This window comes from Rutidosis leptorrhynchoides, chromosome 9, assembly GCF_046630445.1.
Source record: "Rutidosis leptorrhynchoides isolate AG116_Rl617_1_P2 chromosome 9, CSIRO_AGI_Rlap_v1, whole genome shotgun sequence".
NCBI lineage: Eukaryota > Viridiplantae > Streptophyta > Magnoliopsida > Asterales > Asteraceae > Rutidosis > Rutidosis leptorrhynchoides.
Window position 1 is genome coordinate 144,204,288 of NC_092341.1, and position 13,778 is coordinate 144,218,065.

At 39.9% G+C, this 13,778-nt stretch overlaps 1 protein-coding gene across 1 annotated transcript; it reads right to left on the bottom strand.

The window, feature by feature from the left end:
• Positions 1-12,386: 12,386 nt before the first annotated feature.
• Positions 12,387-12,950, bottom strand: LOC139868413 (uncharacterized mitochondrial protein AtMg00810-like). The gene has a single exon (XM_071856747.1). The coding sequence runs from the start codon at positions 12,948-12,950 to the stop codon at positions 12,387-12,389; it is 564 nt and encodes a 187-aa protein (XP_071712848.1).
• Positions 12,951-13,778: the final 828 nt, after the last annotated feature.

Here is a 13,778-nt window from a genome sequence, read left to right on the forward strand (position 1 = left end):
CGAAACTTACTTTACGCCTTTTGTTTGATGATGAATGATGATGACCCTTAAGACCTTAGTTACATAATTTTAAACCTATTAAGACGATTTACTGACTTAGTATTATTTGCCTTAGGTTGAGGACCTTCGGACCATTTACTTGCACACCTTTCCCGACTACTACCTTACCGCTACATATCATTGTTATAGCATTCCCTTTTTACTTTAACTTATTTTGGGAACTGAGAATACATGCGGATTTTATGTTTTACATACTAGGCACGAGTACTTAAACTTATATATGTGTGGGTTATACAACGGCATAAACATTCCCTTTAGCTCGGTAACGTTTAATCATTGGTTTTTGAACCGTGAACGCGAATCTTAGATATGGATCCATAGGGTTTGACATCCCCACTCGGGCTAGTCGCGCTAGCAGTCAACGAGTGTTTAATACTTCGTAAACATACGCACTCGCCAAGTGTACATTCAGGGGGTATTTTAAACGTTAAGTTAGTTACCAAGTGCCCACGGTTAACATATACTTTATCATACTGTTTTGAAACGCTCTTTGTAGCACTGAAATCTCGTGGCCTACCTTACATACTGTTATACCTAAACTATAGCTCACCAACTTTTGTGTTGATGTTTTTAAGCATGTATTTCTCAGGTGCTTGAGGTTGCTTCCGCTATGTACTAGTCGTGCTGTAGAACCCGCTGCTTAGAGTTGTCCACGCATGAACTACTTTACTTTGCATTCAAACATTCGTACTTTTGAACTATGACTTGTAACGACCATTGTGGTCACATACACTTATTATTTGCTTCTACTTAGTGAAGCATGCTTTCGAAATGTAAAACATTTGATGTCGGTTATGACATCACCTTTTTATCGTGAATGCAACTTCTTTAATTACAGCATATAGTACTTAACCTTGTAATGATCCTGTTGTTGATGATTCATACACGATGGTTTTGTACGGGGCATCACAAACATGAAAAGAGATACCCGACTCATGATCTCGAATTAGCGGCGGTGGTCCATGCTTTGAAAATTTGGCGCCATTACTTGTATGGTGTCAAGTGTACGATTTATTCGGATTACAAGAGTTTGAAACATCTTTTTGATCAACGGGATTTGAATTTTCGTCAACGTAGATGGATGGATGTGGTGAAAGACTATGATTGTGAGATACTTTATCATCCGGGCAAAGCGAATGTGGTCGCGGATGTGTTAAGCCGAAAGAGTCACCACCCGGCGTTACGATTGGGATTGTTACATATGACTATTACTAATGATTTTCTTGAGAAACTTGGTGTGATTCAAATAGAGGCTTACGTTCACAACAAGCATGCGGAACGAATTGTGGGGCAATCGGAATTCATTACGATGGGTTCGCGTGGTTTATTGTCCTTTCAAGAAAGAGTGTGGGTGCCTAAGATGGGTGATTTCCGAAAGGTGCTTCTTGATGGGGCGCACAAGTCTAAGTATTCCATACATCCGGGGGCGACAAAGATGTACCATGATTTGAAGAAAGATTATTGGTGGCCGGGCATGAAACGCGACGTTGTTAAGTATGTTGAGCAATGCGTCACGTGTTTGCAAGTTAAAGCCGAACACCAAAAGCCGTATGGTAAGTTGCAACCGCTAGAAATTCCGATGTGGAAGTGGGAGCATATTACCATGGATTTTATTACCAAGTTGCCCAAAACGGTGAGAACCCAATTTGACACTATTTGGGTGATTGTCGATAGATTGACGAAGAGTGCGTTGTTTCTTCCTATTAAAGAAGCAATATCGTCGGAGGCACTCGCTAAGATGTTCATTAAAGAGGTGATATCGAGACATGGCGTTCCCGCGTCTATTGTTTCGGATCGGGACACGCGTTTTACTTCTTGATTTTGGAAGACGTTTCATGAAGACATGGGTACGAGGGTAAATATGAGTACGGCGTACCATCCTCAAACGGACGGTCAAACCGAACGTACGAATCAAACATTGGAGGATATGTTACGTGCGTGTATCATTGACTTCGGTGGTAGTTGGGATGAAAATTTACCTTTGGTGGAATTCTCGTACAATAATAGTTTTCACTCTAGTATTGGAATGCCACCGTATGAGATGTTGTATGGTAGAAGGTGTCGAACCCCGATTTATTGGGGTGATGTGGGTCAAAGGGAAGTTGGGAGCTCCGACTTGGTATTGGAGACAAATGATAAAATCCTTATGATTCGGGAACATTTGAAAAAGGCGCAAGATAGGCAAAAGTCTTATGCCGATAAGCGTAGACGTTTAATCTAATTTGAAGAAGGCGATATGGTGATGCTTAAGGTTTCTCCATGGAAGGGTATTATTCGGTTTCGAAAACGGGGAAAGTTAGCTCCTCGGTTTATTGGGCCGTTTAAGGTTTTAGCTCGTGTTGGTGAAGTCGCGTATCGTTTGGAATTACCCGAAGAACTTGCGGGGATCCATAACACATTTCACGTTTCCCACCTCCGTAAGTGTCTTGCGGATGATTCTTCATGGATGCCTTTAGACGAAATTGAGCTAAACAACAAGTTAGAATACGTTGAAGAGCCGATTGCTATACTCGATGAGAAGATTAAAATGTTGCGTAACAAAGAGGTGAGGACCTTTAAGGTCCAATGGCGTCATAGTAAAGGTTCCGAGTTTACTTGGGAGTTCGAGGAATTTGTGTTGGTTTATCTTCCCTCGTGTCATGCGGCTTGGATCGCGAGGACGCGCTCCGATTTAAGTGGGGGAGAGTTGTAACACCCCGTTTTCCTGTGCGTGTCTAAAGGTACGTACTTTATCAATAGTACGCTTATAACCTACTCGTTATGTGATTAGCTGAACTAAAGTGTTGGTTAGGTGTAAGTGCATATATATATATGTGTGTGTATATATATATATGTATATATGTATGTATATATATATATATATATATATATATATATATATATATATATATATATATATATATATATATATAGGTGTATTCAAATGCGTGCGTGTACGCGTATATGAATGTGTCGTGTTTGGCGTCGAGTCGTGTGAGACTTAAGGTTGAGGTATAGACGTGCATAGGAAGGGTGAAAGTTGTTGTGTTTGTGTTTGAACCCTTGATTCATGTTTAATTGTCGAAGTGACCAGACCTAGGCTAACACCGCGCCTCAACAAACGGGTCCGCGCCGCGACAAACAAAGCGAAACCAGATCAGAACTTGGGTTAAGAAGGGTGGTTTTTCCTTCTTTATGTCGCGCCGCGACAAAGGAGCCGCGCCGCTACACATCTGCAATTCTGACTCCGAATTCTGCTTAATTTATATAGGGTTTAGGGGCAAATTGGTCTTTTCGCGTGTAGATCTGGATGGAGCCTTTAATATCAACCACTTATTCTTCTTTTCTCATCTCTTTTCCTTTTTCTTTCTTAATTTTCTCTCAAATCCTAAAACCCACTTAGTTTAAATCAATCCTAGAAGCAAGAATTAAAGTTGTTCATCGTATCTCTAGCTACACGTTCATAGTCTTGGTAAGTTCTAACTCTAAGTCTCGAGTTTTAACTAGTTTAAACTAGGGTTTGGTTCATAAGAACTAGTGTGACCCATTTGAGGGTTAAATGGGTGGGTTTTGGGTTGCATTGTTGAAAGGAAACCCTAAATAGCTATTATCTAGGGTTTGGTCCTGTGATTTGAGGTTGTAAGTGCTAAATGATGTTGTTAGTCATTAATGCACTTTTAAAATGATGAAAGAGTTGTTATTGTGTAAGTTTGACTTGATTTGTGAGTCAAAGAGTCAAAAGAGCACTAGTTGACCTAATCGGGCGAAATGGTTATGAAATACACCAAGTTTATGTTAGTTGATGTAAATAGACCATAATCACTAGCCTTAAATGATCTATGACGAGGCGTGGCCATTAATGGACGGTTTTGGGGTAGTTGAGTCATTTAATGCAATCGGGTCATTAAATGCTCAAGGGTTAGTGGTTGGCATTTTATTTAACTAGATTGTATGTTAATAAATGCATAATGTAATAGGTACGTTACATTGAAGGGTTGCAAGCTCGGTTAGCTTTCACAAGAGACTTGAGGTGAGTGGAATGATTATACATGTGTGTATATAATGTATTTACTTGTACGAGGTTCGATGTGGGTTTAAGTTCGGGCGTTCGATACCACATCGAGTCATTATATGATATGGGTTTAAAGTTCGGGCGTTCGATACCATGTCATATATGTGTGTGGGCGTGAAGTGTGGGTTTAAAGTTCGGGCGTTCGATACCACATTACACGTGACGGGTGGGTTTAAAGTTCGGGCGTTTGATACCACTCAGGGGTTAGTGATATAATTCGTTGTACACTGATGGTTGTTGGGAACACCGATGTTAATTCAAAGTACCATTCCCTTGTACGATTGGTTAACCATGGTTATGTGTTTTAGTGTAGCATATTATATTGTTCGAGTTATATATGCTTTCGTTGTGCTAGCTTGTGGTCTTGGAGATTTAGCGTTATGCCTTGCGTTGGTATGCCTTTTAAATAGCTAGCGTGTATGAGGTAATTGTGTATGTGATTGCATGTAAGTAGATTATATATGTATGTGTATAATTATTGCATTCACTAAGCGTTAGCTTACCCTCTCGTTATTTATCTTTTTAGATGCAGGCGCAGTTAAGGGCAAGGGGGTTATCGGACATTAGGCGTCCCATGATGATGCTTTGTCGGAGTTTTGATGTTGGCCTAACGTTTTGGGTAGTTTAGTCCCAAACCATGCTCGAAGTGTCGTTTGGATTGTAAACTATCAATAGTAATGGGTCAAACTTGTACTAAACTTTATTCGTGGCCCTCGTGCCTTTTGTAAACAACTAATTGTTGTGCGTTTTAAATGGAACTCGTGAAATGGATTACACAAATTATTTAGCGTGTAATTGTGTTGTATAAAAAAAATTTTATCGTATGGATTACGGGTTGGGTTGTTACATTTGTTACCTTGATCACTCACAATATGACCCAGAAATTGGACTTCCTTCAGCCAAAATTCAAACTTGGAGAATTTGGCATAAAACTGCTCTTGTCTCAAGAGTTCGAGCACTAACCGAAGATGTTGTTCATGTTCTTCTTCACTCTTGGAGTAGATGAGGATATCATCTATGAAGACGATAACGAATTTATCTAGATAAGGCTTGCAGACACGATTCATGAGGTCCATGAATACAGCAGGTGCGTTGGTTAAACCGAATGGCATCACGAGAAACTCATAATGACCATAGCGGGTTCTAAACGCAGTCTTCATCACATCACTCTCCTTCACCCTCAATTGGTGATAACCTGATCGCAAATCGATCTTAGAATAAATGCTTGACCCTTGCAGCTGATCGAAAAGATCGTCAATTCGGGGAAGAGAATATCGATTCTTGATCGTCAATTTGTTGAGTTCGCGGTAGTCTATACACATGCGGAAAGATCCGTCCTTCTTCTTCACGAATAAAACAGGTGCGCCCCAAGGCGACTAGCTCGGTTGGATAAACCCTCGGTCGAGCAATTCCTGCAGTTGACTCTGCAACTCTTGTAGTTCTGAAGGTGCCAGACGATAAGGCGCACGAGCTACGGGTGCAGCTCCCGGCACTAGATCGATCTGGAACTCCACGGCTCTCGGTGGCAGTAATCCAGGCAGTTCTTCCGGAAAGACGTCGGGGAATTCATTCACGATTCGCACATCATTCACACTCTTCTCTTCTGTTTCTAAAACCTTCACGTGTGCTAAAACAGCAAGACGTCCTTTCTTCATGATCTTCTGCGCTTTCATACAACTAATGAGGTTCAGTTTCGAACTACATCTCTCTCCGTATATAACCAGTGGCTCACCATCTCCTTGTGGTATACGAAGAGCTTTATCTCCACAGATAATGTCGGCCCTCACTTTGGTCAACCAGTCCATGCCGACAATCACGTCAAAGCTTCCCAATTTGATGGGCATCAAGTCAATTTCGAAATCCACGCCAGCTATGTTAATAATAGCTCCTAGGACAATTTTGTCAACTTTCTCAAGTTTCCCATTGGCTACCTCAACTAGCATACTTTCTTTTAAAGGAACTAATGACTAATTTATCTTATCGCAAAAGTGTCTACATACATAACTTCTATCGGCACCAGTATCAAATAGGACAGAAGCTAAAAGATTGTTGATAGTGAATATACCTGTCACTAAGTCGGAGTTCTCGCGCGCATCCCTTGTATTAACATTAAAAGCTCTACCACGCGGTGGTCCGCCGTCCTTCTTCTTATTGGGGCAATCATTCCTAAAGTGGCCCTGCTGTCCACACTCATAGCATTTCCTTGGCCCATTTGGGTTTGTTCTTGCAGCTGGGACGGGAATCTTGCAGTTCTTACCAACATGTCCGATCCTGTTGCACTTTTCACAAACCGCATTACAGTACCAAGTGTGGTTTTTGTAACAACTCTTGCACTGCGGTAGAGTGACCTTGTAGTTCGGGTTTGAACTTGTGCCGAGGTTGGGGTTTCCACCGTTGTTGTGCCTCTTGCAGGGGTTTGATCATAGATTCTTCCCTTGTTATTATCCCACTTGCGCTTGTCACTACGACCCGCTTCAGACTTGGACTTCTCCGGTTCATCGATGAGAATCTGATTCATGAGTGTATGCGCCATGCGCATTGCTTCGGGAACATTCGGTGGCTTGGACGAGGTGACATTACCCTTGATGGACTTAGGGAGTCCCCAAAAGTATCTCTCCATACGCTTGAATTCTGGGGTGACCATGGTAGGACACATAAGAGCTAACTCAAGAAACCTCCGATTGTAACCATCGAGATCGTTGCCAACTGCTTTCAATTGCATAAACTCCATTTCCATCTTTTGTATCTCAGTTCTTGGACAATACTCATCAATCATAGCCGCTTTGAACTCCTCCCATGGCATAGCATACGCCTCATCAATACCTTGTGCCTGAGCCATGGTGTTCCACCACGTGAGGGCGCCATCAGATAGCGTGCAGGAAGCAAATTTGGTTTTATTAGACTCGAAACAATTGCTGACTCGGAATACTGATTCCAGCTTTTCAAACCATATTGTGAGACCAACAGGCCCCTCAGTTCCGCTGAAGTTATGTGGCTTACAGCTCTGGAATTCCTTGTAGGTGCACCCATTTCGAACGGGTTGGATAACCGGCGGTGGTTCAGCTTGAGGGTTCATTTCCGCCAAGGCTGCGGCAACTCGTTCGTTAATCATCTCTTCGATTTGAGCTGCTGTGGGTGTTGTTCGTGTGTTTGCCATTGCCCTTCGAAACAGAAATTTTGACTTAAGTCAAAATCCAGCATACAACATACAATAATATAGTATATAGTAAACAGGGAAACAACACAACGCATGCCAATATAGTAATGCAACCAGGTATAAATACCGCAAAACCAACATACAGTAACATAAATAGAACACTATGCAAGGATTAAACAATGCAAAGTTCCATTAATAAAGAGTTGCATACATAAGTTCGTACAATACATAAGGAAAACATGAACTACAAACGAGATTACAAAATGAAACCTACTACAAAGCTCTATGGTGACGGTGGGTAAAGGATGTCCAGCACATGGGACATCTGCTCCTCGAGCTCAGTTACCCGAGCACGGAGGATCTCCACCTCCCTTGCCAGTTCCTCGACAGAGGGAGGGGCTGGCAGAGTAGGTGGTGCTGCTGGTGCAGGTGGTGCTGGTGGTGCAGATGGTCCGGCTCCAGAGGTAGATGCTGCACGGCGGTAAGGCTTATGCACGAACAGATCAGCTGGGTAAGGCACGACCCACTTACGGGCGGTAACCCTACAACGCTGGCCATGTGCGTCAGTGAATACTCGTCCTCTGTTGATCCCCAGAATAACGGTGCCATCGAAACGGTACCGCTTCTTCGGCGGGGTGGAGGGTGGCTGCACAGGTGCATCATCAAGGTCCTCCTCGTCGGAGTCATCATCACTAGAGTTGTCTGTGGATGAGTCGTCGGATGATGAATCAGCTGGGGGTGGTGGCGATCGGCGACCGGTAGTCATGATCCGGTATCTGAAAGGTGGGATCGGTATGACACGTCCGTCAGGAAGGCGTCGGCACCAATGGTTATGCTCATTACGGACCGGAACGTCCCCGTATTCCCCGGGAATCACAACACCACCGGAGCGGGGCTGTGGCTCCTGAGGTACCGGGGCAACTGGAGCTGGAATCTTCGGAGGGTCCTGGGCTTCGACTGCGGTAACCACTGGTACAGGTGTATGGCTGCTGGTTCCAGAGGATGAAACGCCGAGGTCACTGGTTAACGGGATCTGTATGTCGGTAGCAGCAGTAGGTGGGGTGGCTGACGTGTCTGAATCGCTGTCCAAAATGATGACAGGTGGAATATCCGACATCTGAACAAGGAAAATAACTTTTCCATATCAGGAAGTCATAAGCAAGCATGTATTAGGCACTATAGCAACCTAGCATGGCAATAACAATAGTGCTAAACAGAAATAACATGTGAAAGCAGATAGTAATCATGCAATAGCAAAAGTAAGCATACAACGAGTTCGTATGGCAGTGAAGATAAGCAATAGCATGCAGTAAGATAATACAGCTGAGAAGGTAGACAAAAGCATGCAGTAAGTCTCGCAGAAACAAGTAAACAAGCTAGTTGTAGATTAGTCCTATTAGTGAATCCTACTTGGTCCGGTTCTAGACTCACTAATGCAACCTAATTCCCTACAACCAATGCTCTGGTACCAAATGTGATGCCCCGTACAAAACCATCGTGTACGGATCATCAACAACAGGATCATCACAAGGTCAAACACTATATGCTGTTTGAAAACCGATTTGCATTCATTAAAAAATATAACGTTTTACAAAGATAACATGTCGTAAGACTTATTACAAACCATTGTTCCAAAATAACATAAGTTTACGAATACAAAACATAGGTTTCATAATTTGAGACATCTCTAGTAATGCAGCGGATAACTAATACAGCAGGTCCTTAACAGCAATCCAATAACAGCATGACATCAAGTCTAACAGCGGAAGCAAGAAATCTCTAGGCACCTGAGAAATACATGCTTAAAAAGTCAACACGAATGTTGGTGAGCTATAGTTTAAGTTGTAATAGTAACGTAAGATAGGCCACGAGATTTCAGTGCTGCAAACAGCGTATCAAAATAGTATGAAAAGTATATGTATAACCGTGAGCACCCGGTAACTAGACTTAACGTTTATAACCCCTTGAAAGTACACTTGGCGAGTGCGTATGTTCACGAAGTATTAAACACCCGTTAAATGCTAGCGCGACTAGCCCGAGTGGGGATGTCAAACCCTATGGATCCATATCTAAGATTCGCGTTCACCGGTTCAAAAACCAATGACTAAACGTTACCGTGTTAAAGGGAATATTTATGCCGTTGTATAACCCACACACATATAAAGTTTAAGTACTCGTGCCTAACATGTAAAACATAAAAAGCGCATGTATTCTTAGTCCCAAAAATAGTTAAAGTAAAAAGGGATGCTATGACTCACAGTGATAAAAGCGGTAAAGTCGGTAATGAAAGTACGCAAGTAGTAAGTCGGTCCGAAAGATCGTCAACCTAAATAAAAGGTCACTAGGTCAGTAGGTTGTCTTTATAAATTCTAATAGTGCATAAAATAAGTTAAAATGTCATCATCATCATCATCATCATCATTCATAAAAGTTAAGTAAGTTCGACGAGAATAGAGATCGAAACAATAGGCTGACTTCGGTCAGCTGCTACGACCTCTACGTAAATCGAAAAGACACATAGTCAGTGGCTATGGCTCCGTATATGAGTCCCCTAACAGCCGACCAATTTTAAGAACCTAACTCATCTTCGTTTGACCGTGGCGACGGTTTAAGTGTGAGTAGGTTAGAAATTTCAGCACAACGTTAATAGGGTGTAGTGACTATCGGAGGGCCATAAATCCTAAACCGTAACTCGGATTAAGACGAGGCCTAAATGGAAAATCATCTACTCGAACCGAAATATCTGAAAATAAACTTTCCAGTAGCCCAGGTAGTCTGGTCAGATACGAAAATCAGTGGACAAGTGCTCCGGTGGGGTTCTTGGTGCTTGATGCTCATCACGGTTCTCATCCTTGATGCTTGTAGCTTCAAGTGTACAACTCGTTGATGGTTTAGCATCACTTTTGACCAAGATTCTACCATCAATACACAATATGTTAAGACCAAGTGGTAACACAACTCATTTAAGAGTCTTAGATGGATGATGAACCAAGGTTACATCATATCCTTAGTCTTAACACAAATACAAGTCCTATTTACAACAAAGTTACAAAATCTACATCAATTAAACAAGTATGAACATGATCTAAGTCAAAAGAGGTGATGGAACCCTAAGCTAGAGAGCTTGGATCCATTTCACACAAGTTACAAGGTTTCAAAGCTAGAAAGCTTGAACCTTTAAGTGTTCTTGAAGATCTTGAAGCATAAAGCTTGGATCTTGAAGATACATGAAGATTACAAACAAAAGTTTGAATCTTTTTCACAAAACAATATGATCAAAGCAAAAAGAACTTAGATCCAACAAAAAGATATGAAGATTCAAGCTAGAAAGCTTGCATCTTAATTGTTCTTGAAGATCTCGAAGCATAAAGCTTGGATCTTGAAGATGCATGAAGATCACAAATAAAAGTTTGAATCTTTATCATAAAGTAACAAGATTAAAGCATAAAAGAAATAGATCTACAAAGTTGGTGAAGATTCAAAGCTAGAAAGCTTGAATCTTCCATGTTCTTGAAGGATTCATGCTTGAATCAACAAGATATAATCAAGATCAAAGTTAAAAGAACTTGATCTCCATAATATGATGATGATGGCCACGAAATTGGAAGGGAAAAGAAGAAGAAAAAGAGAAAACTTACAAGTAATACTAGAAAGGAAAGAAAGAAAGAACAAGTGTGTGTGAAAATCAAATGAGCAAGTGATGAATGAGAGGTAAATGGCTAGTATTTATAAGCAAAGAAATTGACAAGGATTGATGACATGGATTGGCCTAGGGCCGTGATTTTCAAGGGGAGGGGAGGGAGACACCACTTTGCTTTTTGGATAATGGTTGTCTAAAGTGTGTACTAATGCTAGAATCTCATGTGACAAATGGATAATCCTTATCCATTATGCTAGTATGACTCATTAATTAATTAATTTATTTATTATTATGGGTCACTAGTAATAATACTTGGGCTAATTTATTGGGTCACTAGCTAGAGTAGGGTGGGCTTGAGCCCAACAAGGTAGAAAGTCCAACAAGACTAACTATTAGGCTTTTACAATTAAATAAATAAAATTAAGCATCCAAAAGCCCAGGTAATTATTATTATAAAATAATAATCAATATTTCGCTGCCCAAATATTCCGGTTACGACAAAAGTCAAACGTGCGCGCAGTTCGCGGTTTATTCGAAACGTTAAATAACACTAATGGTTATAAAAGTATCCGGTGAACAAGTTAAGTATCATACGTACTCTAAGGCACGTGTTATCATATAATTGGAAGTAAACCACGTATATCAAGTTTCCAGAGTATAAAGTAACACAGTACGCACAAATACGCAGTTTCGCTAAAATACAAGGCACAAAAGCAAGTCAAAAAAGTCGGGTCGTTACAAATTATGTGGACATGATAATTGCCACCAATTGATGCGAATGTTATGTATCAAGAGAATGATTTTTATACACAGGTTATGTGTATTAATTTTTGTGCACGAGATATGTGTACGGTTATTAAGATTTATGAAAAATGGATTGCGTACACGAGAAAGGTGTACTGTATTTAAAAGATATCGCATGTACATTACAGGTGGGTGTAGGATTCGGGCCCATTTGTACCATGCAGCATTTAAATCTTGTGGTCTATCAAAATAATGAATTTTATTGTTTTAAGATAAACATATGAACTCACCAACCTTTTGGTTGACACTTGAAAGCATGTTTATTCTCTGGTATGAAAGAAACCTTCCGCTGTATATTTGCTCATATTAGAGATATTACTTGGAGTCATTCATGACATATTTCAAAAGACGTTGCATTCGAGTCGTCGAGTTCATCAAGATTATTATTAAGTAAATTATAGTTGGATATATTATGAAATGGTATGCATGCCGTCAACTTTCGATGTAATGAAAGTTTGTCTTTTAAAAACGAATGAAATGTTTGTAAAATGTATCATATAGAGGTCAAGTACCTCGCGATGTAACCAAATGTAATGTATTCGTCCAGATGGATTAGGACGGTTCGTTAGACCCCCCCCCCCCAAAAGAATTTGCCTCAGTCGAGGACCTTGAAACTGTTGGTTGTTTTTTGCTTTTCCAAGCAAATAATGAATTACCATTGCATAAGATGTTACTCATCTTCTACTAGTAATGCATTTAACCCAATTACAATCAACTAAAGTATTTAAAGAAAGGTTTTCACACTTTGAAAATAAAATTCCTTTTTCTGGAGCTGTTTTCAAGTATCTTAGTAACCTTAAGGCAATTTTTAAATGAGAAGTAAGTGGAGCATGCATATACTGACTTATACACTGAACTGTATAAGAAATGTCTGACCTAGTTAATGTTAAATAAATGAGTTTCCCTATCAATTTTTGATATTCTGTTATATTGGATAAGGGCAGATCATTATCACATCTGTTATCTACATGGTGAATAGTTATGTTAGACTCTAAGGGTGTTGAAACATGCTTAGACCCTAACAAACCAAAATCAGATAGCAACTCAAGACAATATTTACTTTGTGAGAGACATAGACCTTTGTCTGATTTAACAACTTCTATTCCTAAAAAATACTTTAATTTTCCTAAGTCTTTAATCAAAAACTTAGTACATAGAAACTGTTTAACCTTTTCAATTTCAAGAATATTGTTACCTGTAAGAACTATGTCATCCACATACACAAGCAAAACAGTCATATTATGACAATCACTTTTAATAAATAAGGAATAGTCATTTAGACTTTGTACAAAACCAAAATCATTAAGACCTCCAGTGAGCTTCTCATTTCACTTTCTTGGGGCTTGTTTGAAGCCATACAATGATTTAACAAGTTTACAAATTTTATTATCACTTTTATCGAAGTAACCAAGAGGAAGTTCCATATACACATCCTTTTCAAGGTCTCCATATAAAACTGAATTATTTATGTCCATCTTAAACAACTTCCAATCATTTTGAATAACAAAAGAAATCAAACACCTAACAAAAAGCATTTTTACAATAGGTGAGAAGGTCTCATCAAAATCTACACCTTCTCTTTGATTGTAACCTTTAGCTACTAACCAACTTTAAATCTTTCAATCTCTCCAGTTGACTTATACTTTATCTTGTAGACCCATTTACAACCTATGGGTTTTCTACCTTTTGATAAATCAGTGATTAATCAAGTACCATTTCTATTAAGAGCCTCCATTTCTTAATTCATGGCATCTACCAAATTTGGGTCTTTTGAAGCCTCAAAATAGTTTTTTGGTTCTAAACCCTTATTCATACTAGAAACAAAACAAAAATTCTCACTAGACAGTTTTGAGTAATTTACAACTTTTTCTAGACCAAATTTAACCTTTCAATCTACAACATAATCTTTTAATTTAGTAGGAAAGTTAACTTATCTACTTGAACTTCTTAATTCTGCATCAGATGGAGTTCCAGATGAGCCAGATTCAATTGAAACATTATTATCATCATTCTGTGTGTCCTCAGGGATATAACTTAAAGTGTGAACATTTTTATCATCTTGGGAA